The following is a 26989-nucleotide window of genomic DNA, read 5'->3' on the forward strand; positions in this document are numbered from 1 at the left end:
AGTTAAAATAGTCAGGGTCAGTGTCCTATTTTGACACCAGTAAATACTTAGCGCCAAATTACTATGTTTGAAACTCAGCAGAGGAGCCCACCCCTGTACCTAAGTATGCCACTCTTTTGTTTTTTGGTTTTGTTGTTTTGCGAGACATTAACATCTATTTATTTTTTGGGAGTACTAACTGTGTCAGACACTCCTTCCAATCGTCCTCCGCTGACCACACCAATGCTGCCTGTGTACCTCTGCAAGATAATTCAAACTGCTTTGAGCCTAATTTTTTTTACTTTAGGCCTACTAAGCCTGTCTGCGGTCCCTCCTTCCAATTGTCCTCTGCTGAACACAACAATGCTGCCTGTGTACTCCTGCAAGATAATTGAAACTGCCTTGAGCCTAATTTTTATTATTTTAGGCCTACTAACTCTGTCTGCGGTCCCTCCTTCCAATTGTCCTCTGCTGAACACACCAATGCTGCCTGTGTACCCCTACAAGATAATTGAAACTGCTTTGAGGCTAATTTTTTTTATTTTAGGCCAACTAAGTCTGTATGCGGTCCCTCCTTCCATTTGTCCTCCGCTGAGCACACCAATGCCGACCGTGTACCCATGTAACTTTTTGTCATCCTGCAGTGAGCCTACTTTGTGGTGTAAGGCCTACTAGCAGTGTCTGTCTGCGCCACTTAATACAGCTGTCCTCCTCTAAAAAAAAAAATGGCGGATTTTCGCCTTGTCAGAATTATAAAACTGCATTGGGGCCACAAGTTTCGTTGTGGTCTGCATACTGAGTCTTCCGCTCCAAGGTGTTCTCTCTGTTGCCTCTCCTTCGCTTCTATCTTGAAGCTCTTGTTAAGTAGTTGTTGAAACAACACTGCATTAGGCCTACAAGTTGGGTCTGGGTTGCAGAGACGGTGTCTCCCGCTCCAAGGTGTCCTCCAGGTTGCCTCTCCATAGCTTCAATCTTCATGCTCTTGTTAACCCTCCGTCACATACAACTGATCTGACAGGCACTTCTCTTTTACTTTCATTTCTCCTTCCTCACCAGATTGTGAGGAAACCCCCTCCCTCCAGGTAGTCTCCTGTCTCTTGAAGGTCTGTGAAACCTGATATCACAGTTGGATTTCAGAGCTTCAGGGGAGAGGATATAGCTGCACAGATCTCTCAGGCTCATTGTATGTGAATACGTCACATTCAGTAAGGGTACCGTCACACTATACGATTTACCTACGATCACGACCAGCGTTACGACCTGGCCGTGATCGTAGGTAAATCGTAGTGTGGTCGCTGGAGAGCTGTCACACAGACCGCTCTCCAGCGACCAACGATGCCGAGGTCCCCAGGTAACCAGGGTAAACATCGGGTTACTAAGCGCAGGACCGCGCTTAGTAACCCGATGTTTACCCTGGTTACCAGCGTAAAAAAACCAAACAGCACATACTTACATTCTGGTGTCCGTCAGGTCCCTTGCCGTCTGCTTCCCTCTGCTTCCCGCACTCACTGCCAGCCGTAAAGTGGAAGTGAAAGCACAGCACACGTCACCGCTGTGCTCTGCTTTCACTTTACGGCCGGCAGTCAGTGAGTGCGGGAAGCAGAGGGAAGCAGACGGCAAGGGACCTGACGGACACCAGAATGTAAGTATGTGCTGTTTGTTTTTTTTTACATTTACGCTTGTAACCAAGGTAAACATCGGGTTACTGAGCGCGGTCCTGCGCTTAGTAACCCGATGTTTACCCTGGTTACAAGCGAACGCATCGCTAGATCGGTGTCACACACACCGATCTAGCGATGACAGCGGGAGATCCAGCGACGAAAGAATGTTCCATACGATCTGCTACGACATACGATTCTCAGCAGGATCCCTGATCGCTGCTGCATGTCAGACACAGCGATATCGTATGGATATCGCTGGAACGTCATGAATCGTACCGTCGTAGCGATCGAAATGGGACTGTGTGACGGTACCCTAAGGTTGGTATTTTATGTTTTTATTCATCACAATAGTTTATTTAGCTTGTTTTATGAATGTATAGCACAAAATGTGAGGATACTTCATAGAGATAAGGGAGATTTTATAAAAGAAAGTGTGCTGCTCAGGCATATACAGTAGTTCCCTAACATATTCCTTCTCTTGCTTCAGATTATCTGCTGAAATGGAGAGGAAAATGTACAGTTTATCCAAACAACTTGATGTTGAGGAAGTAACAAACATGCTGTTAGATGATAGAGACCTCACACTGAATGAGGATTTAGGAGAGGAAAGTGAGATTGATTCTCATGATGAGGTGGAAGAATGTGTCCTGGATTCTGAAACAGAGCAAGATGGTGACAGTGGTGAGGATGAAGAAGTTGGATCATATTATTTTGGAAAAGATAAAAATACTAAATGGAACAAGAAGCCATTCCAGAAAGAACGTAGGGAACCTTTAAACATTATTACTCACCTTCCTGCAGTAATAGGAACTGCACGTAATGCAAAAACTGCAGTTGAATGCTGGAACAGTATATTTACAGATGACATTCTGGACTCTATTGTCACATATACCAACCAATATATAGACATTATAAAGGACAAGTACATCTGCAACAGAACCATCAAGCCCACAGATGAAATAGAACTGCGTGCTTTTTTTGGATTACTGTACCTTGCAGGAGCTTATAGGGCAAATAGACAAAGTTTGGAGGAACTTTGGGGTAAAGATGGGGATGGAGTTGAAAAATTTAGCCTTGTTATGTCCATAAACAGATTCAAGATTCTAATTCGTTGCCTTCGGTTTGACGACAGAACTACCCGAACCGAACGCAAAACACATGACCGACTTGCTCCAATTCGTGATATATTTCAAAGATTTGTTGTAAACTGTAAACAAAGTTATTACCCTGGAGAGAATCTCACTATTGACGAAATGCTCCCTGGTTTTCGTGGTAGATGTGCCTTTCGTCAATATATTCCATCAAAGCCAAACAAATATGGAATAAAAATTTATGCCCTTGTTGATGCCAGTAAGACCTACACTTACAACTTGGAAGTTTATGCAGGAAAACAACCAGAAGGTCCTTACTGTGTGAGCAACAAACCCATTGATGTTGTAAAAAGACTGGCTGAACCCTTATTTGGATCGGGTCGCAATATTACCGCTGACAATTGGTTTACAAGTTGTGATCTGATTGATTATCTGAAAATTCAGAAGCTGTCATATGTGGGAACTGTAAGAAAAAACAAAAGGGAATTGCCGCCACAGTTTGTAAGTGTGAAAGAGAGACAACAGTACAGCAGTATGTTTGCATTCCATAATGGAAAGGCTTTAGTTTCCTATGTACCACATGCCAAAAAAATCGTACTTCTTCTATCAACACTTCATGATGATGCTGCCATCGATCCTGGGACTGGGGCAGAAAAAAACCGGAGATAATTACATTTTACAATGCCACCAAAGGGGGTGTGGATACAGCAGATCAGATGTGCTCCACTTTCAACGTCAGCAGAAACATCAAACGCTGGCCAATGGTCATATTTTTTGCTATGTTGAATTTGGGTGGTATAAATTCACAAGTAATTTATCTTGAAAACAAGCTTGAACCACTCCGTAGACGATTGTATCTGAAAAAATTGGCCCATAAACTAGTACTTGGAGAGCTACGCAGGAGAAGCGTGAAAACAATCGGTATCCCCTCTCGCCTTCAAGTTCAGCTCAAAAGGTTCCGCCCAGAAGATGATGGTGAAAAGTCACCATCTGCACCACCTCACAAAAGAAGGAGATGCACCACCTGCCAAACGGAAAGCGGAACCAGAAGGCTTTCAAATTATGAATGTCTCAAATGTCATAAAGCAATTTGCCTGACACATGCAAAAATGGTGTGTAATTCTTGCTATTTGCTCTGCAAGTGTGACTTTTCTGGGGAAACCTCAGCATCTACTTCTGATTGAATATGTTTTTAATAGTACTTAAGGTACCTTAAAATTAAGTTTGTGTTCAAAAATTTTCTTTGTACATTTTTTTGAGAGAGTCTAACTGGGGACTATTTGGCGGGAGTTTTGAAAAGTTTGTATTTCATAGTTATTAGTTTTATGTTAAGTAAATGGTTTTTTTTGCAACTGATTATGTGTAGTCTCTTTTATTACATCCCTATGAAGGTCACTGATCACTTTTAGAGCACTGAAATTGCAAACATTAGATATTATAGGTATTTTTCCAGCAGGCGCCTGACAGGCACATTGTATGTGAACTCGTTAGTCCGAATATTGTATGTGACGGAGGGTTAAGTAGTTGTTGAAACAACACTGCATTAGGCCTACAAGTTGGGTCTGGGTTGTAGAGACGGTGTCTCCCGCTCCAAGGTGTTCTCCAGGTTGCCTCTCCATAGCTTCAATCTTCATGCTCTTGTTAAGTAGTTGTTGAAACAACACTGCATTAGGCCTACAAGTTGGGTCTGGGTTGTAGAGACGGTGTCTCCCGCTCCAAGGTGTTCTCCAGGTTGCCTCTCCATAGCTTCAATCTTCATGCTCTTGTTAAATAGTTGTTGAAACAACACTGCATTAGGCCTACAAGTTGGGTCTGGGTTGTAGTGACGGTGTCTGCCGCTCCAAGGTGTTCTCCAGGTTGCCTCTCCATGGTGTTCTCCAGGTTGCCTCTCCATATCTTCTATCTTCTAGCTCTCGTTAAGTAGTTGTTGAAACAACACTGCATTAGGCCTACAAGTTAGGTCTGGGTTGTAGAGACGGTGTCTCCCGCTCCAAGTTGTTCTCCAGGTTGCCTCTCCATAGCTTCAATCTTCATGCTCTTGTTAAGTAGTTGTTGAAACAACACTGCATTAGGCCTACAAGTTGGGTCTGGGTTGTAGAGACGGTGTCTCCCGCTCCAATGTGTTCTCCAGGTTGCCTCTCCATGGTGTTTTCCAGGTTGCCTCTCCATAGCTTCTGTCTTCTAGCTTTCGTTAAGTAGTTGTTGAAACAACACTGCATTAGGACTACAAGTTGGGTCTGGGTTGTAGAGACGGTGTCTCCCGCTCCAAGGTGTTCTCCAGGTTGCCTCTCCATGGTGTTTTCCAGGTTGCCTCTCCATAGCTTCTGTCTTCTAGCTTTCGTTAAGTAGTTGTTGAAACAACACTGCATTAGGACTACAAGTTGGGTCTGGGTTGTAGAGACGGTGTCTCCCGCTCCAAGGTGTTCTCCAGGTTGCCTCTCCATGGTGTTTTCCAGGTTGCCTCTCCATAGCTTCTGTCTTCTAGCTTTCGTTAAGTAGTTGTTGAAACAACACTGCATTAGGACTACAAGTTGGGTCTGGGTTGTAGAGACGGTGTCTCCCGCTCCAATGTGTTCTCCAGGTTGCCTCTCCATGGTGTTTTCCAGGTTGCCTCTCCATAGCTTCTGTCTTCTAGCTTTCGTTAAGTAGTTGTTGAAACAACACTGCATTAGGACTACAAGTTGGGTCTGGGTTGTAGAGACGGTGTCTCCCGCTCCAAGGTGTTCTCCAGGTTGCCTCTCCATGGTGTTTTCCAGGTTGCCTCTCCATAGCTTCTGTCTTCTAGCTCTCGTTAAGTAGTTGTTGAAACAACACTGCATTAGGCATACAAGTTGGGTCTGGGTTGTAGAGATGGTGTCTCCCGCTCCAAGTTGTTCTCCAGGTTGCCTCTCCATAGCTTCAATCTTTATGCTCTTGTTAAGTAGTTGTTGAAACAACACTGCATTAGGCCTACAAGTTGGGTCTGGCTTGTAGAGACGGTGTCTCCTGCTCCAAGGTGTTCTCCAGGTTGCCACATAATCAAAGCTGCATAGAGCCTATTTTGTTATTTTAGGCCTACTAAGTCTTTCTGCGGTCCCTCCTTCCAATTGTCCTCCACTGAAGACACCAATGAAGACCGTGTACCCATGTAACTTTTTTAAACCTGTGTCGAGCCAACTTTGTGGTGTAAGGCCTACTTGCAGTGTCTGGCTGCGCCACTCAATACAGCTGTCCTCTTTAAAAAAAATGACCTGCAATTATCAGGTTTTCAGCCTATCTGAATTTTAACACTGCAGTGGGGCTACTAGTTTGGTTGGGGCCTACTAACAGTGTCTGCCGCTCCAAGGTGTTCTCCTGGTTGCCTTTCCTGAGCTTCTATCTTCAGGCTCTTGTTAAATAGTTGTTAAATGGAAAAACTGCATTTGGCCTACTAGTTGGGTTGGGGCCTACTAACAGTGTCTGCCGCTCCTTGCTGTTCTCCTGGTTTCCTGTCCTGAAATTGCATTTTCAGGCTCTCGTTAAGTAGTTGTTAATGTTAGACTGCATTTGGCCTACTAGTTGGGTTGGGGCCTACTATCGGTGTCTGCCGCTCCTTGATGTTCTCCTCCACTGAACAAACCAGTGCCGCCTGTTTACTTCTGTTACCAATTTTGAACTGCATTTAGCCTACTTACTGATTTGGGCCTACTCACTGTGTCAGCCTCTCATTAATTTTGCACTCCACTGAACAAAGCAATGCCCCCTGGTTAGTCCTGTTACCAATTTTGAACTGCATTTAGCCCACTTTATTCTTTGGGCCTATATCTGTGTTTCCTCCTCATCCTGCCCATTGCCCAGCCAGTGATAGATGAGTCTGCTGGTACATTGACCCATAACGCAACATTCCCCGTGCACGCTACACAGCAAGATTGTGACCCTGCTGAAAGTCAGGTTCCCCTTCCCGCATACAATACCACCTTACACGGGGACAAAGAGGAAGGTGCAGATGAAAGTGCAGGTTTCTTCATCAGGTGGGGGGAGGAATACTCGTTGGCGACGTCACTGGCTAAGGTCCCCTCATAGTACGCAAAAGTGTCGCTGCTGGAGGGAGGCGCCCCCGCCGTGCAAACACACCGCCGTACTTTGAGGGGCCCTGTGCCAGTGCCAATACCAACAAGTGGGCCCCCCCTGCTTGCTCAGGATCACAGCACTTGCAAAGTTGAAATACTTACCTTGCCCTGCCCCACTGCCGTGACGTGGTCCAGATTTCCTGGGCCCACAAAATACTTGAACCAGCCCTACCCCAAACAACTTTAGCCAAATGACCCCCAATTTCCAATGCCTTACTATCATTATAAGGTAAATTAAGATTGACAAGCTTCAGTAACAAGAATGTATGTTTTTGCCATTAAAATGGGCACTGTATATGTTTTCCTGGCCTCCACTCACTGCCGACTATGCTCCCCCATTGACTTGTATTGGGTTTCGTGTTTCGGTCGATCCCCGACTTTTCGCGATAATCGGCCGATTCCACTTGACTCGACTGTTGAGATAGTCGGGTTTCGTGAAACCCGACTCGACCCTAAAAAACTAAAAGTCGCTCAACCCTAATGGTGAGTAAAAAACAATAGCTGAAAAATGTCCTTGTTCGTAAAGGGTTAATAGTGCTATGATGATATAACAGTCTCTTTTACATATGCAATATCACTCAATTCCACACATAAAAACATGTAAAAATATGAACTGAACTAATCATTGAACATTGCTGGCCAAGTGTCTGTTCTGGCTCCAATGAACAAATTTACCTGAATACATCGGTTTCACTGTACCATGGCTGCTGCTGTACCAAAAGGAAAGCTGTGGTTTGGACAATCAATGAAAAGATAACTTGCATGAAAATGGACAGTAATAAAGGAGGGGAGAGAAGCTGTCCCGGGGGTCTGTAAGGAGCCAGCTTTGTGGCTGGATTGTTTAAACTCACTAGAAAAAAAAGAGAAAATATGTTTTATAAACTCACAAAAAACTGACATAAATATGTTACTAATGTGGGTCCAAAATAGCAGCGACATCGGTGAGAACAACTCGATAAAATGTAAAACTATACTTACTAGTCAGGGTAATTGTGATGTTGATAGCTATATCTACCATGAGGTACTGATAATTTGAAAGAAATGTAAATTTCTGGAAAAAAAAAAAAACGATTCATACATTATTTCCTAACATTTGGATATTTTGATTAAGTTACAGGTCTCCTTTGTATTTAATAATAACCCCAGAATCCAATAGGTTTTGGTGGTTTCTTAACCCCTTTACCCCCAAAGATGGTTTGCACGTTAATGACCAGGCCAATTTTTACAATTCTGACAACTGTCCCTTTATGAGGTTATAACTCTGGAATGCTTCAACTGATCCCGGTGATTCTGACACTGTTTTCTCATGACATATTGTACTTCATAGTAGTGGTAGTGGTAAAATTTCTTTGATATTACCTTCGTTTATTTATTAAAAAACGGAAATTTGGTGAAAATTTTGAAAATTTCGCAATTTTCCAACTTGGAATTTTTATGCAATTAAATCACAGAGATATGTCACACAAAATACTTAATAAGTAACATTTCCCACATGTCTACTTTACATCAGCACAATTTTGGAACCCAAATTTTTTTTTGTTAGGGAGTTACAAGGGTTAAAATTTGACCAGCAATTTCTCATTTTTGCAACACCATTTTTTTTAAGGACCACATCTCATTTGAAGTCATTTTGAGGGGTCTATATGATAGAAAATAACCAAGTGTGACACTATTCTTAAAACTGCACCCCTCAAGGTTCTCAAAACCACATTCAAGAAGTTTATTAACCCTTCAGGTGTTTCACAGGAATTTTTAGAATGTTTAAATAAAAATGTTTAGAATTGAGAGTCCTCAGTGGTTGATACCTTTTAATGGCTAACTGAAAATAAAAATGAACATTTAACTTTTTTTCACAAAAAATTTAATTCAGCTCCAATTTGTTTTATTTTGCCAAGGGTAACAGGAGAAAATGGACACCAAAGCTTGTTGTACAATTTGTCCTGAGTACACTGATACCCCACATGTGGGGGTAAACCACTGTTTGGGTGCATGGCAGAGCTCGGAAGCGAAGGAGCGCCATTTGAGTTTTCAATGCAAAATTGACTGGAATTGAAATTGGACGCCATGTTGCGTTTAGAGAGCCCCTGATGTGTCTAAACATTGAAACCCCCCACATGTGACACCATTTTGGAAAGTAGACCCCTTAAGGAACTTATCTAGATGTGTGGTGAGCACTTTGACCCACCAAGTGTTTCACATAAGTTTATAATGCAGAGCCGTAAAAATAAAAAATCATATTTTTTCACAAAAATGATCTTTTTGCCCCCAATTTTTTATTTTACCATGGGTAAGAGAAGAAATTGGACCCCAAACGTTGTTTTAAAATTTGTCCTGAGTACGCTGATACCCCATATGTGGGGGTCAACCACTGTTTGGGCGCATGGCAAAGCTTGGAAGGGAAGGAGCGCCATTTGACTTTTCAATGCAAAATTGACTGGAATTGAGATGGGACGCCATGTTGCGTTTGGAGAGCCCCTGATGTGCCTAAACATTGAAACCCCCCATAAGTGACACCATTTTGGAAAGTAGACCCCCTAAGGAACTTATCTAGATGTGTGGTGAGCACTTTAACCCACCAAGTGCTTCACATAAGTTTATAATGCAGAGCCGTAAAAATAAAAAATCATATTTTTTCACAAAAATATTCTTTTTGCCCCCAATTTTTTATTTTACCATGGGTAAGAGAAGAAATTGGACCACAAACGTTGTTGTAAAATTTGTCCTGAGTACGCTGATACCCTACATGTGGGGGTAAACCACTGTTTGGGCACATGACAGAGCTCGGAAGGGAAGGAGCGCCATTTGACTTTTCAATGCAAAATTGACTGGAATTGAGATGGGACGCCATGTTGCGTTTAGAGATCCACTGATGTGCCTAAACATTGAACCCCCCACAAGTGACACCATTTTGGAAAGTAAACACCCTAAGGAACTCATTTAGGTGTGTTGTGATAGCTTTGAACCCCCAAGTGTTTCACTACAGTTTGTTACGCAGAGTCGTAAAAATAAAAAAAAAATTTTTTCCCACAAAAATTATATTTTAGCCCCCAGCTTTGTATTTTCCCAAGGGTAGCAGGAGAAATTGGACCCTAAAAGTTGTTGTCCAATTTGTCCTGAGTACACTGATACCCCATATGTGGGGGGAACCACCGTTTCGGCGCATGGGGGAGCTCGGAAGGGAAGGAGCGCCATTTGGAATGCAGACTTTAATGGAATGGTCTGCAGGCGTCACATTGCGTTTGCAGAGCCCCTAATGTACCTAAACAGTAGAAACCCCCCACAAGTGACCCCATATTGGAAACTAGACCCCGCAAGGAACTTATCTAGATGTGTCGTGAGAACTTTGAACCCCCAAGTGTTTCACTACAGTTTATAACCCAGAAACGATACTTACAAAAACAATCAGCATGGCACCATATAAGTAAATGGATGATAAAGAATATAATCATTAATCTTGGCAAATAGCCAGCTGAATAAAAAGGAATATTCAATATGGACTAATCGCTAAACAGAACACTGAAAAAAACACATGGCAAAAAAGCCAAGAAAAACGACCAAAACAGTCCAATATGCATATAAAAGTGAAAATACTTTATTAATACATAGTGATAAGGACAAAAAAGCCATCAGGCCAAGAGATGGCATGCAATATATGAAACCAAAATGACAATGGTAAAAACAGCAGGTGTGCACACATGCAGGAACCACACAGCACAGAAAATATATATAAATATGAATAAATCTCCCCGTCACAATATGGCGGTATAAGAGAAGGTGCCCAAAAAGGAAATGTTCACACAACTAACAGAGTAAATAATGCTCTGGAAATCAGAGCAACATGATATATCAGCACTAGAGATAGACAATATGCATATAGGAAACTAATACCTTACTTGTGGATGGCACCAATGTGGGGGTTCCTGGGATGTGTGCACACACCCCAACACACGTTTTGGATATTATCCTTCCTCAGGGGGCATAGTGAATGGTGTCCCTGGCTGATTTAAATAGTAATGGGCGACGGAAATACGCAACACCTGGAAAACCGGAAATGGCTACGTTGCCATGGTGACCACAATGCCTCTGAAACCACTAAGAAGTAGTAGTGGATTAAAGTAATTGAGGCAAATAAAATTACCGCACTCCCCACACTGAGCCACGTACTGGGGAATGCGCACAAAAAAGCACCATCTGTCCCAATGAACGTAATGCGGGGAATAAGAACGCCGAACAGATGGAGGCAGAGCCAGACCGCGTGTGCGCAGATGAGCGCAAAGGAAGAAAAGCGCCATGATTAGAACTTGCCATGAAAGAAAGAGATTTGACCGGCGGAAGTACAAGTAACCCACACCGGAAGTAGAACCACCGCCATAATAGATATAAAAAATGGGCAGCAATAAAGGTTTTACGCCGAATATTACGGCGCTCGCTGTGCACTTCTCTGCAAGTTGAGGAAATGACACGGGGCCCCGCGTACTCCACAACTGGGTGAGTGACAACAGGAGTGCCGAAAAATAAGGGGCGGAAACAAAAACCGCGCATGCGCACATCGGCACAACAACAAAGAGGCACCATGGTCAATATTGGCAACAAGAAAGGCAGATATAAAAACAATTGCCTTGCAAAGCGATTATACCCAGAAGTATAGAAAAAAACAAAAATGTGTATTAGAGCAAGATATTAGGCCACAAAACACAGCAACATGGGAAATGTAAATACATATATGAAATACATGAATGAATAAAGTAATCACCATCAGATGAAAAATACACACTAAAATTAGGTGTCTATACATAATCATAGTCCATATTGATATATGATGTATAATTAATTATGTTGATTGAAGACGAATGTCCATGATGATTCTTTATCCTTGATGTTAGTATATTTACTCCTATGTTGCAGGAAGATGGAGAAACGGATCAAGCCACATGCCGTGTGAGCAAGGACACCAGAGCGGATCACACAACTCAGGTAAACACACAAAAATAACAACTATTTCTAAAATCAATAAAAAAATTAATTAAAATCAAATACCAAAGCAAGATGGAATACAAAGATGATGAAACGCGGTCTGGCTCTGCGTCCATCTGTTCGGCGTTCTTATTCCCCGCATTGTGTTCATTGGGACAGATGGTGCTTGATTGTGCGCATTCCCCAGTACGTGGCTCAGTGTGGGGAGTGTGGTAGTTATATTTGCCTCAATTACTTTAATCCACTACTACTTCTTAGTGGTTTCAGAGGCATCGTGGTCACCATGGCAACGTAGCCATTTCCGGTTTTCCAGGTGTTGTATATTTCCGTCGCCCATTACTATTTAAATCAGCCAGGGACACTATTCACTATGCCCCCTGAGGAAGAATAATATCCGAAACGAGTGTTGGGGTGTGTGCACACATCCCAGGAACCCCCACATTGGTGCCATCCACAAGTAAGGTATTAGTTTCCTATATGCATATTGTCTATCTCTAGTGCTGATATTTCATTGTTAACAAAAATCCCAATGTCATAGCGCTGGTCTGGGCTGCCACACATGAGCGTTCAGTGCCCCCAGACAAGTCAAAGAAGCTCCATAACAAACATATTTATAAACAGGAGAAAAAGGGAGCATACAATATAAATAGTTTTTATAAACAAGTGTCTTTATTGATATAAAAAGATGCTAAAAATAGTAAAACAATTCCATATTAGGTGTGACCCAGTCAAGCACAGGAGAGGGACCACCCCCTGTTACCCCCATATACATGCGCAAATAATGACCAAGGGGGAAGAAAAGAACCCCACATACAAATCACATGGAAGACGAAACCCACATGTATCTAGGTATGTACCATAGCAGACAGTCAGGCTAAACTAGTAATGGTTTGTTTTGCATGATAAAGTGACAGGTACTGTGGCTAAGCTTACCAGCGAGGGGTGCAGGAGGAGAGTCCCACCGGAAAGAAAAACGCCCCGACGCGCGTTTCGTGGCTCTAAAGGTATTAGTTTCCTATATGCATATTGTCTATCTCTAGTGCTGATATATCATGTTGCTCTGATTTCCAGAGCATTATTTACTCTCTTAGTTGTGTGAACATTTCCTTTTTGGGCACCCTCTCTTATACCGCCATATTGTGACGGGGATTCGTATTTATATATATTTTCTGTGCTGTGTGGTTCCTGCATGTGTGCACACCTGCTGTTTTTACCATTGTCATTTTGGTTTCATATATTGCATGCCATCTTTTGGCCTGATGGCTTTTTTGTCCTTATCACTATGTATTAATAAAGTATTTTCACTTTTATATGCATATTGGACTGTTTTGGTCATTTTTCTTGGCTTTTTTGTCATGTGTTTTTTTCAGTTTATAACGCAGAGCTGTGAAAATAAAAAATCTTTTTTTCCCACAAAAATTATTTTTTTAGCCCCCAGTTTTGTATTTTCCCAAGGGTAACAGGAGAAATAGGACCCCAAAAGTTGTTGTTCAATTTATCCTGAGTACACTGATACCCCATATGTGGGGGGGACCACCGTTTGGGCGCATGTTAGAGCTCGGACGGGAAGGAGCGCCATTTGGAATGCAGACTTAGATGGAATGGTCTGCAGGCGTCACATTGCGTTTGCAGAGCCCCTAATGTACCTAAACAGTAGAAACCCCCCACAAGTGACCCAATATTGGAAACTGGACCCCCCAAGTAACTTATCTAGATGTGTTGTGAGAACTTTGAACCCTCAAGTGTTTCACTACAGTTTATAACGCAGAGCCGTGAAAATAAAAAATCATTTTTTTCCCACAAAAATTATTTTTTAGCCCCCAGTTTTGTATTTTCCCAGAGGTAACAGGAGAAATAGGACCCCAAAAGTCGTTGTCCAATTTGTCCTGAGTACACTGATACCCCATATGTGGGGGGGGACCACCGTTTGGGCACATGGGAGAGCTCGGAAGGGAAGGAGCGCCATTTGGAATGCAGACTTAGATGGAATGGTTTGCAGGAATCACATTGCGTTTGCAGAGCCCCTAATGTACCTAAACAGTAGAAACCCCCCACAAGTGACCCCATATTGGAAACTAGGCCCCCAAGGAACTTATCTAGATGTGTCGTGAGAACTTTGAACCCCCAAGTGTTTCACTACAGTTTATTTCGCAGAGCCATGAAAATTAAAAATCCTTTTTTTTCCACATAAATTATTTTTTAGCCCCCAGTTTTGTATTTTCCCAAGGGTAACAGGAGAAATTGGACCCCAAAAGTTGTTGTCCAATGTGTCCTGAGTACGCTGATACCCCATATGTTGGGGTAAACCCCTGTGTGGGCACACGGGAGAGCTCGGAAGGGAAGGAGCACTGTTAAACTTTTTCAATGCAGAATTAGCTGGAATTGAGATCGGACGCAATGTCGCGTTTGGAGAGCCCCTGATGTGCCTAAACAGTGGAAACCCCCCAATTTTAACTGAAACCCTAATTCAAACACACCCCTAACCCTAATCTCATCGGTAACCCTAAACACACCCCTAACCCTAATCCCAATCCTATTCCCAACCGTAAATGTAATCCAAACCCTAACCCTAACTTTAGCCCCAACCCTAACCCTAACGTTAGACCCAACCCTAACCCTAACTTTAGCCCAAACCATAACTGTAGCCTTAACCCTAGCCCCAACCCTAACCCTAACCTTAGCCCTAACCCTAGCCCTAGCCCTAACCCTAGCCCTAACGGGAAAATGGCAATAAATACATTTTTTCTAATTTTTTTAATTTTTCCCTAACTAAGGGGGTGATGAAGTGGGGTTTGATTTACTTTTATAGCGGATTTTTATGATTGGCAGCCGTCACACACTGAAAGACGCTTTTTATTGCAAAAAATATTTTTTGCGTTACCAGAACTTACCACATTTTGAGAGCTATAATTTTTCCATATTTTGGTCCACAGAGTCATGTGAGGTCTTGTTTTTTGCGGGACGAGTTGACGTTTTTATTAATAACATTTTCGGGCACGTGACATTTTTTGAACGCTTTTTATTCCGATTTTTGTGAGGCAGAATGACCAAAAAACAGCTATTCATGAATTTCTTTTGGGGGAGGCGTTTCTACCGTTCCGCGTTTGGTAAAATTGATAAAGCAGTTTTATTCTTCGGGTCAGTATGATTACAGCGATACCTTATTTATATAATTTTTTTATGTTTTGGCGCTTTTATACGATAAAAACTATTTTATAGAAAAAAATAATTATTTTTGCATCGCTTTATTCTGAGGACTATAACTTTTTTTTTGCTTATGATGCTGTATGGCAGCTCGTTTTTTGCGGGACAAGATGACGTTTTCAGCGGTACCATGGTTATTTATTTCGGACTTTTTGATCGTGTGTTATTCCACTTTTTGTTTGGCGGCATAATAATAAAGCGTTGTTTTTTGCCTCAGTTTTTTTTTTTTTTTTTACCGCGTTCACTGAAGGGGTTAACTAGCGGGACAGTTTTATAGGTGGGGTCGTTACGGACGTGGTGATACTAAGTATGTGTACTTTTATTGTTTTTTTTATTTAGATAAAGAAATGTATTTATAGGAACAATATTTTTTTTTTGAGGGGGGGGAATTTTTTTAAATTTTTTTTACACATGTGAATTTTTTTTTTTTACACTATAACACTGCCTCGGGGGGGGGGGGGGGGCATCATGTTATAGTGTAAATCGCTGATCTGACACTTTGCTGTGCAGTGTGTCAGATCAGCGATCTGACATGCACAGCTGCAGGCTTCACAGTGCCTGCTCTGAGCAGGCGCTCTGAAGCCACCTCCCTCCCTGCAGGACCCAGATGCCGTGGCCATCTTGGATCTGGGCCTGCAAGGAGAAGGAGGAGGTAAGAGACCCTCGCAGCAACGCGATCACATCGCGTTGCTGTGGGGGTCTCAGGGAAGCCCGCAGGCAGCCCCCTCCCTGCGCGATGCTTCCCTATACCGCCGGCACACCGCGATCATGTTTGATCGCGGTGTGCCAGGGGTTAATGTGTTGGGAGCGGTCCATGACTGGCACATAGTCAGCTGACACCCGGCCGCGATCGGCCGCGCTCCCCCCGTGAGCGCGGCCGATCGCTATGACGTACTATCCCGTCAGTGGTCATATGGGCCCACCCCACCTCGAAGGGATAGTACGTCAGATGTCAGAAATGGGTAAATATTAACCCCTTCATGACCTTGTGATTTTCTGTTTTTCCGTGTTCGTTTTTCGCTCCCCTCCTTCCCAGAGCCATAACTTTTTTATTTTTCCGTTAATATGGCCATGTGAGGGCTTATTTTTGTGCAACAAGTTGTACTTTTGAACAACATCATTGGATTTAGCATGTCGTGTACTAGAAAACGGGAACAAAATTCCAAGTGCGGCAAAAAAAGTGCAATCCCACACTTGTTTTTTGTTTGGCTTTTTTGCTAGGTTCACTAAATGCTAAAACTGACCTACGATTATGATTCTCCAGGTCATTAAGAGTTCATAGACACCTAACATGTCTAGGTTATTTTTTATCTAAGTGGGGAAAAAAATTCCAAACTTTGCTAAAAAGAAAAATTGCGCCATTTTTCGTTACCCATAGCATCTCCATGTTTCATGATCTAGGGTCGGTTGAGGGCTTTTTTTTTGCGTGCCGAGCTGGCGTTTGATAGCATTTTGGTGCAGATACGTTCTTTTGATCGCCCGCAATTGCATTTTATTGTGGTGGCAACTAAAAAAACGTAATTCTGGCATTTCAAATTTTTTCTTGCTACGCCGTTTAGTGATCAGGATAATCCTTTTTTTGGTTGATAGGTCGGGCGATTCTGAACGCGGCGATACCAAATATGTGTAGGTTTGATTTTTTATTGATTTATTTTGAATGGGGAGAAAGGGGGGTGATTTAAGCTTTTATATTTTTTTTTTTAACTTTTTTTTTACTTTTGCCATGCTTCAATAGCCTTCATGGGAGACTAGAAGCTGGCATAGCTTGATCAGCTCTGCTACATAGCAGCGATCATTAGATCGCTGCTATGCAGCAGAAATGCAGGTGTGCTATGAGCGCTGACCACAGGGGGGCGCTCACAGCAGGCCGGCATCAGTAACCATAGAGGTCTCAAGGACCTCTATAGTTACCATTCTGACGCATCGCTGACCCCCGATCATGTGACGGGGGTCGGCGATGCGCTCATTTCCGGGTGCCCGGCCGGAAGCGCCGTTTAAATGCAGCTGTCAGCGTTTGACAGCGGCATTTAACTAGTTAATAGCTGCGGGTGAATCGCTATTTCACCTGCCGCTATTGCGGGCACATATCAGCTGTTCATAACAGCTGACATGTCCTGGCTTTGAGGCGGGCTCACCGCCGGAGCCCTGCATCAAAGAGCGGTATCTGACCTTGGACGTACTATCCCGTCCGAGGTCAGAAAGAGGTTTAAGGGAACCTGTCACCTGAATTTGGCGGGACAGGTTTGCGGTCATATGGGCATAAGATTGCCTTGCGCAGGCGTGTACTAAGGGGGACACAGCATGAACTTCAACCCACTATTGCAGCCAGCATGCAACCAGCGGGTAAGGAAAGGGTGAATCATACACCCGAAAACCCCGCCCATATGCCCGCAAACCTGTCCCGCCAAATTCAGGTGACAGGTTCCCTTTAAAGGGTGTGTCAGGCTCTCAGGTACAGGTACAAGTCTGCATTTACTCTAAGTTACAGCAGACTTGTGAATCCTCACAGGGTTCAGTATGTGTGCTGTCAGGATTCTCCGATGCTGGGAGCGGACAGGCGCATGATCACAAGTATGCGATTTGAATACATGCGGACAGGCGCATGATCACAAGTATGAGATTTGAATACATGCGGTCATGTGCAGACTAAACGTAAGCTGGCCTTACTCAAAACAAGTGAATTGAGCAAGGCTGAATACATCAATTTAGAATGTAGCCAGAGTGTGCAAATCACATTCCTATGATCACTAATGATGAGCGAGCACTAAATTCTTGGGTGCACATCGCTCGGGTAGAACAATTTGTAATACTCGGGTACTCGGATAGAACCAGAGCACAATGTAAGTCTATGGGAGACCCAAGCATTTTTACCGCGATCACCCCCCCCACCCCCCAATGTCCTTTTAAGGTTTAAAAGCATCTGAAAATTATGAAAACACTGCTAAAATGACACGGGAACATCATGGCAAATGTCCCTGGAAGCATTTCTGACTCCTAGATCACAGCTGTAAACAAAGTTGTGAGAGTGTCACGCCATTTTTACAGGCACACCAAAAAACATACAAAAACAAAACCCAAATGGATTTTGCTGGGAAATACGGTAAGGAACATCCTTTCCAGGGTAATGACTTGTATATAAGGCAAAGTAGTTAACTCCAAACAAAAATGTTCCTCCACCACTTGGGTATGTTCACACGCAGCGTTTTTGATGGGTTTTTCAACTTTAGCATTGCTTTCAACCAATACGAATGCATTCACTGGGAAAAATGTCGTCCTCAGTAAAGCCATGTGCAGAGTGCCCCATGACTGGGTTTGTAGGGTAAAAAGGGGTTAAAACTAATATAAATTGAAGCGTGGGCTCAGAGGGGTCAAAAGTTTACAGGGGGTGTTTACAGTTGAGCACGGTTTATCTGTATGAGAAGGCAGGGCCGGCTCCATGTTTTTGAGGGCCCCGGGCAAAAGAGTCTCAGTGGGCCCCCCCTTTAACACATACCACGATTCATGATCGCATATAAACACAGCCATGGAGTATATAACACAGCCCACGTAGTATATAACACAGCCACGTAGTATATAGCACAGCCCACGTATCATATAACAGCCCATATAGTATATAGCACAGCCACATAGTATATAACACGGCCCACGTAGTTTATAGAACAACCATGTAGTATACAGCACAACCCACATAGTAGTATACAGCACTGCCCACACAGTAGTATACAGCACAGCCCACACAGTAGTATATAGCACAGCCCACACAGTAGTATATAGCACAGCCCACACAATAGTATATAGCACAGCCCACACAATAGTATATAGCACAGCCCACACAGTAGTATACAGCACTACCCACATAGTAGTATACAGCACTGCCTGCATAGTAGTATAGAGCACAGCCACACAGTAGTATACAGCACTGCCCACATAGTAGTATACAGCACTGCCCACGTAGTATATAGCAGCCCACATAGTATATAACACTGCCAACGTAGTATATAACACTGCCCACATAGTATATAACACAGCCCACGTAGTATATAGCAGCCCACGTAGTATATAGCAGCCCACGTAGTATATAGCAGCCCAGCCCACGTAGTATATAGCAGCCTGGCCCACGTAGTATATAGCAGCCCATGTAGTATATAGCAGCCCACGTAGTATATAGCAGCCCACGTAGTATATAGCAGCCCAGCCCACGTAGTATATAGCAGCCCATGTAGTATATAGCAGCCCAGCCCACGTAGTATATAGCAGCCAATGTAGTATATAGCAGCCCACGTAGCAAATAGCAGCCCATGTAGTATATAGCACAGCCCACGTAGTATATAGCAGCCCAGCCCACGTAACATATAGCAGCCAATGTAGTATATAGCAGCCCACATAGCATATAGCAGCCCATGTAGTATATAGCACAGCCCACGTAGTATATAGCACAGCCCACGTAGTATATAGCAGCCCAGCCCACGTAGTATATAGCAGCCCACATAGTATATAGCAGCCCAGCCCACGTAGTATATAGCAGCCCAGCCCATGTAGTATATAGCAGCCCACGTAGTATATAGCAGCCCAGCCCACGTAGTATATAGCAGCACAGCCCATGTAGTATATAGCAGCCCACGTAGTATATAGCAGCCCAGCCCACGTAGTATATAGCAGCCCAGCCCACATAGTGTATATCAGCCCAGCTGCCCATGTAGTATATAGCAGCCCACGTAGTATATAGCAGCCCATGTAGTATATAGCAGCCCACGTAGTATATAGCAGCCCAGCCCACATAGTATATAGCAGCACAGCCCATATAGTATATGGCAGCCCACGTAGTATATAGCAGCCCACGTAGTATATAGCAGCCCAGCCCACATAGTATATAGCAGCCCACGTAGTACATAGCAGCCCACGTAGTATATAGCAGCCCAGCCCACGTAGTATACAGCAGCCCAGCCCACGTAGTATATAGCAGCCCAGCTGCCCATGTAGTGTATAGCAGTGCCACTCACTCAGGCACTGGTAGGAGCTCCTCCGGAATCTGCCTGATAAGTTCAGCAGCACTGCAGCCAGCCAGGGGCGGAGATCAGTTCAGGAGAATGTGCTCTCTCCGCCCACAAACAATGTCACACTGGCTGCCTTCTCTTAACCCCTATGTGTGCCTGCCTGGCTGCACTGACTGAGTGAGAAGATGCTTCTGTCAGAGCTGGCACATAGGGGTTAAGAGAACGCAGCCAGCAGTGACTTTGTGGGCGGAGAGAGCATGTTCTCCTGCTCTGTTCTCCGAGCTGTATCTATGACAGCGTGAGTGGGCCCCCCTCTCTCTCTAGGGCCCCGGCATTTGCCCAGGTGCATCGGGTGCTGACGCCGGCCCTGTGAGAAGGGGTAGGGGCTATCAATCGGCACGAGGCACCTAGAGCAAAGGTCCTGTGCCCCCCTCGCCTTTATCTCCTGCTCCCTGAAGATATGGCAGTGATTGTAGATATTCTAGAGCAGCTAAAAGCTACTGCTGGCAGCCCAGATGGACCAAATGTCAGGGATCAGATAGGGGAGATACTGGGAGATTAGGCTGCTGGAGTTGATGAAGATCTTCCTACAGCCCAACATGCACGCAATGTGAGACCACTGGAAACTTTGTCCCCTGATGCAGCTCCTCGGTCTCGGCGGCACCGTAGGAGCCCCTCCAGGGACCTTCCTTGTCGGGATCTGGCTGCCCCTGGTCCTGCTCCGAATCGCAGGTCTTGACGAGGTAGGAATCCATACAGGTGGCCGGGACCTTCGGTGGGCGGAGCTTTGCAGGTCATGTGACCAGGCCTACTACCTCTACTGTCTAGGGCTAGAACAAGATGATGGCGGCAATTCCCGGCGATGCTCCCGTCAGGGGGGTCTGCTTGGACAGCGAGAGATCCTCCTTCTGCCTCAGCATCTGCAGCGCCCCCAGGCCCTGGGGCTCAAAAATCTTCAATCACGATACCTCATGGTTCCAGACTGTGGGATGCCGGCGAGCCTGCAATTTGCTCCCTGGTCTGAGCAGGGCAGCTTTCCCGGCGGTCCCCGACAGAGATGCCGAGAAAGATCAGGCCCCTATTCACCCTGCAATTGATCGTCTGGATTCCGGTTTTCCGGATGGTGGGTCCCGGGCACCGACGCAGCCTGGTGAGAATGTGTCTATGCTATTTGCGTCCACACATAATTCAGTTTCTCCTGGGGCAGTTTTTAGCCAGGCTCCAGGTGCTTTGGAGTCAGAAAGGGATAGTATTGGCAGTCTGTTAGGGAGCATGCGGGAGTTATTAGAGAAATTGGATTGGGCAAAAATTGGCTTACCAGCCTCCCCGATTCCTGTTTGGGTGCCAGGGTCAGATTTTTTGGGTCTTGCTGTTAATCGGGCAGCGAGTGAAGGTTTGCATAGCAGTGGGGTTTCAGTGTCTATTCAAACAGAAAAAGAGGGAGACAGGATAGCGCTGGATGATAGGGCAAAAGGGGAAGTGTACATATGTTTTGAGGGTCCTCTCGGAGCCCATCTTAAAAAGGAAGTAAAAAAGAAAATATGGAAGGACAAATATGTGGAAATAGTTTCCCTCCTTCCATTACAAAAATGTCCTTTAGATAGGGGAAGAAAGGATGATAGAGAGGCTACGTTCAGACTAGCGTTGTGCGCCGCTGCGTCGGCGACGCAACGCACATTGCACGCAAAAACGCGGCAAAACGAAAGCAAAAACGCTGTGTTTTGCGACGCGTGCGTCATTTTTTGCCGAAAATCGGACGCAAGAAAAATGCAACTTGTTGCGTTTTCTTGGTCCGACGCTTGCGGCAAAAAAGACGCATGCGTCGCACAATGCAACAAACAAAAACGCATGCGTCCCCCATGTTAAACATAGGGGCGCATGACGCGTGCGTCGCCGCTGCGTCGCCCGACGCTAACCCGACGCACACTAGCACAACGCTAGTCTGAACGTAGCCTAAAAAGGAAGAGGACGAGAAGCAGAGGTGGCGGCTTATTCTCCAGACTTTTGTAAATTGGCTTCAAGCCTTTGCCATTTTAGCTAGTATGATAGGGGAGAAGGCACCCGAGAATTGCTCCGAGGCTTTTCTGCTACATGGATATTATCGGCGAGGCTCATTGCACTTATGCGGGCAAACCATGTTGAAGTACGATGAGCAGTTTCAGCAGAGAAATGCTGTCAGCCCTACAATAAGGTGGGACCAGAAGGATATAGGTCTATGGTTAAAGGTGATGGCACCTGCCTATTATGGGCAGTCCTTTCCTTGGGAGCTGGGGGACATGGCCAGCATATCATGGGGGGCACGTCCCAAATGGAACCTGCAGGAGCAAGGCAGGGAGCATGTCGGCAGTTCAATGAGGGTCAGTGCAAGTTCAAAGGAGCTGTAATTTTAAGCAGCAGTGTTGAGGATGTGGAGGCTCTTCACATGGGTTGTTGCATTGTTTCAAGAAAGGGAAATCTAGATTTGGGGGGATTCTGCAAAAGGGAGAGAGTCCAGTGAATATTCACACTATGGTCTCCTATCTAAATAGGTAACCAAAAGGGGATGAGGTGGTTTTGTTGGAGGAAGGTTTTAGTTTTGGTTTTAAGATTCCATCCCCGCCATATGCAGTGACTTTTAAGTTCAAGGATTTGTTGTCAGTAGGGTTGAGCGACTTTTAGTCGAGTCGAGTGGAATCGGCCGATTATCGCGAAAAGTCGGGGATCGACTGAAACACGAAACCCAATGCAAGTCAATGGGGAAGCATAGTCGGCAGTGAGTGGAGACCAGGAAAACACCTACAGTGCCCATTTTAATGGAAAAAACATCCATTCTTGTTACTGAAGCTTGTCAATCTTAATTTACCTTATAATAATAGTAAGGCATTGGAAATTGGGGGTCATTTGGCTAAAGTTGTGGGGGGTAGGGCTGGTTCAAGTATTTAGTGGGCCCAGGAAATCTGGACCACGTCACGGCAGTGGAGCAGGGAGAGGTAAATATTTCAACTTTGCAAGTGCTGTGATCCTGAGCAAGCAGTGGGGGCCCACTCGTTGGCATTGGCACTGGCACAGGGGCCCTCAAAGTACGGCGGTGTGTTTGCACGGTGGGGGCGCCTCCCACCGGCAGCGACACTTTTGCGTACTATGAGGGGCCCAGTGCCAGTGACGTCGCCAAAGAGTATTCCTCCCCCCACCTGATGAAGGAACCTACACTTTCATCTGCACCTTCCTCTTTGTCCCCGTGTAAGGTGGTTTGGTATGCGGGAAGGGGAACCTGACTTTCAGCAGGGTCACAATCTTGCTGTGTAGCGTGCACGGGGAATGTTGTGTTATGGGTCAATGTACCAGCAGACTCATCTATCACTGGCTGGGCATGGGGCAGGATGAGGAGGAAACACAGATATAGGCCCAAAGAATAACGTGGGCTAAATGCAGTTCAAAATTGGTAACAGGACTAACCAGGGGGCATTGCTTTGTTCAGTGGAGGACAACTGTGATGAGAGGCTGACACAGAGAGTAGGCCCAAATCAGTAAGTAGTTTAAATGCAGTTCAAAATTGGTAACAGTAGTAAACAGGCGGCACTGCTTTGTTCAGTGGAGGAGAACAGAAAGGAGCGGCATACACCGTTAGTAGGCCCCAACCCAACTTGTAGGCCAAATGCAGTGTTATATTAAAAACAATTTAACGAGAGCCTGAAGATAGAAGCTAGGGAAAGGCAACCTGGAGAACACCTTGGAGCGGAAGACACCGTTTGTAGAACAAAGACCCAACTTGTAGGCCTAATGCAGTGTTTCAACAACTACTTAACAAGAGCATGAAGATAGAAGCTAGGGAGAGGCAACCTGAAGAACACCTTGGAGCGGGAGACACCGTCTCTACAACCCAGACCCAACTTGTAGGCCTAATGCAGTGTTGTTTCAACAACTACTTAACAAGAGCATGAAGATAGAAGCTAGGGAGAGGCAACCTGGAGAACACCTTGTAGCGGCAGACACCGTCTCTACAACCCAGACCCAACTTGTAGGCCTAATACAGTGTTGTTTCAAGAACTACTTAACAAGAGAATGAAGATAGAAGCTATGGAGAGGCAAGCTGGAGAACACCTTGGAGCGGGAGACACCGTCTCTACAACCCAGACCAAACTTGTATGCCTAATGCAGTGTTGTTTCAACAACTACTTAATATAACGTTACTGTGGCAAGAACCAGAGTGAACCCTCTGGACCGTGGTAGACCTACCCCTGGGCGAGTAGACCAGATGTTAACCAACCCCTATACAGGGGCTGTCAGGAGCAGGCCCAGAGGTCTCCTATCCACGGTAGCAGATACCAAGAGGGACGGCTCAGAAGAAGGGGAAAACAGAGGAAGAGGTCTAAACAGAAAACCAGAAACAAGGACGATGAGACCTGAAGCAGAGGACACGGGGATGAACGACAGGCTGGAACAGTGGAATACCAGAGACGGAGCTGTAGGGAGAGAAGAGAGATGATGAGCAAAGGCAGGGACGGCGGGCTAGAACAGTAGGAGAACAGAGACGGAGCTGTAGGGCGAGAGGGAAACCAGCACGTACTACTGGGACACAGAAGCAAGGTGACCGGAGGCAAAAGCAAAAGCTAAAGACACTCAGGCACCTCCTAGCAGAGGAGGCGGCCTGAAATAGTAAGCACACTACCTGGATTGGCTGCAGCACACCGAAAAATCACATCCGGTATCAGAGGACCCAGGACAGGCAGGAGTGCCTAACGCCGGATCCTGCGCGCCTGCGCAGAAGCAGAGCTCCTAAGACGTGGAGGAGGAGCCCGCCGAGGACGAGCGTACCGCCCACCGGAAGCCAAACTGCAGGAACGAGCAGCGATGGAGGAAGACGGAACAGCGCGCCGTGACCTGGAGGACGAGCGGCCGAGGGGAACGAGAGCCGCGGCAACAGCTGAAGAAGCGGGGACAGCGCGGTGAGACCCAGGAGTGGAACGGTGAGTAGCGGCCATGACAGTACCCCCCTCCTTAAAATCCCCTCTCCTAATCCCGGAGAGGAATTTGTCAAGAAGACGAGGAGCATTGATATTCTCCCGAGGCTCCCACGATCTCTCCTCAGGACCAAAACCCCTCCAATCCACCAGGAAAAAATCTCTCCCACGAACCCTTTTCATGGCTAAAATATCCCTCATCTCAAAAATGTTATCGGCGCAGACAGACTGAGGAGAGGTACCAGAAGAAGGATGGAAGCGATTAAGGGTAACAGGTTTGAGCAGGGACACATGGAAAGTATTGGGAATACGGAGCGAGGCAGGCAACTTCAGCTTGTAGGCGACATCGTTGACTTGACTCAGAACCTCAAAAGGACCGATGTAGCGAGGACCAAGTTTATAGGATGGAATCTTGAGCCTAATGTAACGTGAGGAAAGCCAAACTTTATCGCCAGGAAAAAATGGAGAAGAATCTAAACGCCTCTTGTCGGCATGTCTCTTCATCTTAGCAGAGGCCAAATTGAGTGCCTCCTTAACTTCACCCCAAATTGCAGAAAATTTAGAAGATAAAGAATCTGCTGCCGGAACTCCAGACACGGAAGAAATTGGGAGGGGCATATTCGGATGCTGACCGAAGACAATGAAAAAAGGAGATTTAGCAGAGGACTCATTAGAGTGATTATTATAGGCAAACTCGGCCCAAGGCAAAAGGCTGACCCAATCATCTTGGTGGACGTTAATGAAATGACGAAGATAGGAAGCCACAATCTGATTCGTACGCTCAGCTTGACCATTAGTCTGTGGGTGATAAGCAGACGAAAAATCCAAAGACACCTTCAAGAGTTTGCATAACGCCCTCCAAAAATGTGACGTAAATTGAACTCCTCGGTCAGACACGATGTTTTGAGGAAAACCATGAAGTTTGAAAATATTCGAAATAAAGATTCTCGCCAATTCTGGAGCCGAGGGTAATCCAGGCAGAGGAACAAAATGAGCCACTTTAGAAAACCGATCTACGACCGTAAGGATGACAGTACAACCAGAGGATTTTGGTAAATCGGTAATGAAGTCCATGGCGATATGTTGCCACGGACTAGAAGGTACTGGAAGAGGAAGCAGACTCCCACGAGGTAACTGTCTAGGCACCTTGTACTTAGCACAGGAAGGACAAGAGGCGACAAAGTCTTTGATATCCTGGCGTAACGAAGGCCACCAATAGTAGCGAGAGATGAGAAGGAAGGTCTTCTTTATCCCGGCATGACCTGCCAATTTAGAGGAATGTCCCCAACGAAGCAAGCACTTTTTGTCATCCTCCGTCACTAGTGTCTTACCCGGAGGAGGACGGATCATCCTTAGAGGAGCCACCGTGACGACTTTGCAGGGATCCAGGATATGCGCAGGTTCTTCGTCGATGTCTACTGGCTGTGAAAGCCTGGACAGTGCATCTGCCTTGACATTTTTGTCACCAGGCCGAAAACAGAGCTCGAAATCGAAGCGGGCAAAAAACAGGGACCATCGAGCCTGCCGTGGATTAAGTCTGTGCGCAGTTTGAAGGTAAGCCAAATTCTTGTGGTCAGAGAAAATCACGAAAGGATGAACAGCTCCTTCAAGAAGATGCCTCCATTCCTCCAAAGCAAGCTTTATGGCCAAAAGTTCACGGTCCCCAATGGTATAATTACGTTCAGATGCAGAGAACGTCTTAGAAAAGAAACCGCACGGAACTAATCGACCCATTTGAGACCTTTGGGAGAGCACCGCTCCGGCACCCGTGGAAGAGGCATCCACCTCGAGAACGAATGGCTTATTAACCTCTGGATGGTGAAGTACTGGAGCGGAAGAAAAGGACTTCTTCAGGAGTACAAAGGCATTCTCGGCCTCCGGGGTCCAAGACTTCGGATTGGAACCTTTGCGGGTGAGAGCAGTAAGAGGCCGAATTATAGAGGAGAAATGGGATATGAATTGCCTGTAGTAGTTAGCGAATGCAAGAAACCGCTGGATGGCTTTTATTCCATAGGGACGTGGCCAATTGAGAATGGTATTCACCTTCTCTGGATCCAT

General features: G+C 45.3%; 1 protein-coding gene across 3 annotated transcripts in view; it reads right to left on the reverse strand.

The window, feature by feature from the left end:
- The window catches only part of LOC138638118 (probable cation-transporting ATPase 13A4), a 900755-nt gene that overhangs the window by 181235 nt on the left and 692531 nt on the right, over window positions 1-26989 (reverse strand). For all 3 annotated transcript variants that reach the window (XM_069727142.1, XM_069727140.1, XM_069727141.1), the window contains 2 exons: window positions 7798-7870; window positions 7495-7669 (listed from right to left, as the gene is read on the reverse strand). In XM_069727142.1, coding sequence (XP_069583243.1) covers window positions 7495-7669; window positions 7798-7870 — 248 coding nt within the window. The remainder of the gene's footprint in view (window positions 1-7494; window positions 7670-7797; window positions 7871-26989) is intronic.

Source organism: Ranitomeya imitator, chromosome 5 (genome assembly GCF_032444005.1).
Source record: "Ranitomeya imitator isolate aRanImi1 chromosome 5, aRanImi1.pri, whole genome shotgun sequence".
Taxonomy (NCBI): Eukaryota; Metazoa; Chordata; class Amphibia; order Anura; family Dendrobatidae; genus Ranitomeya; species Ranitomeya imitator.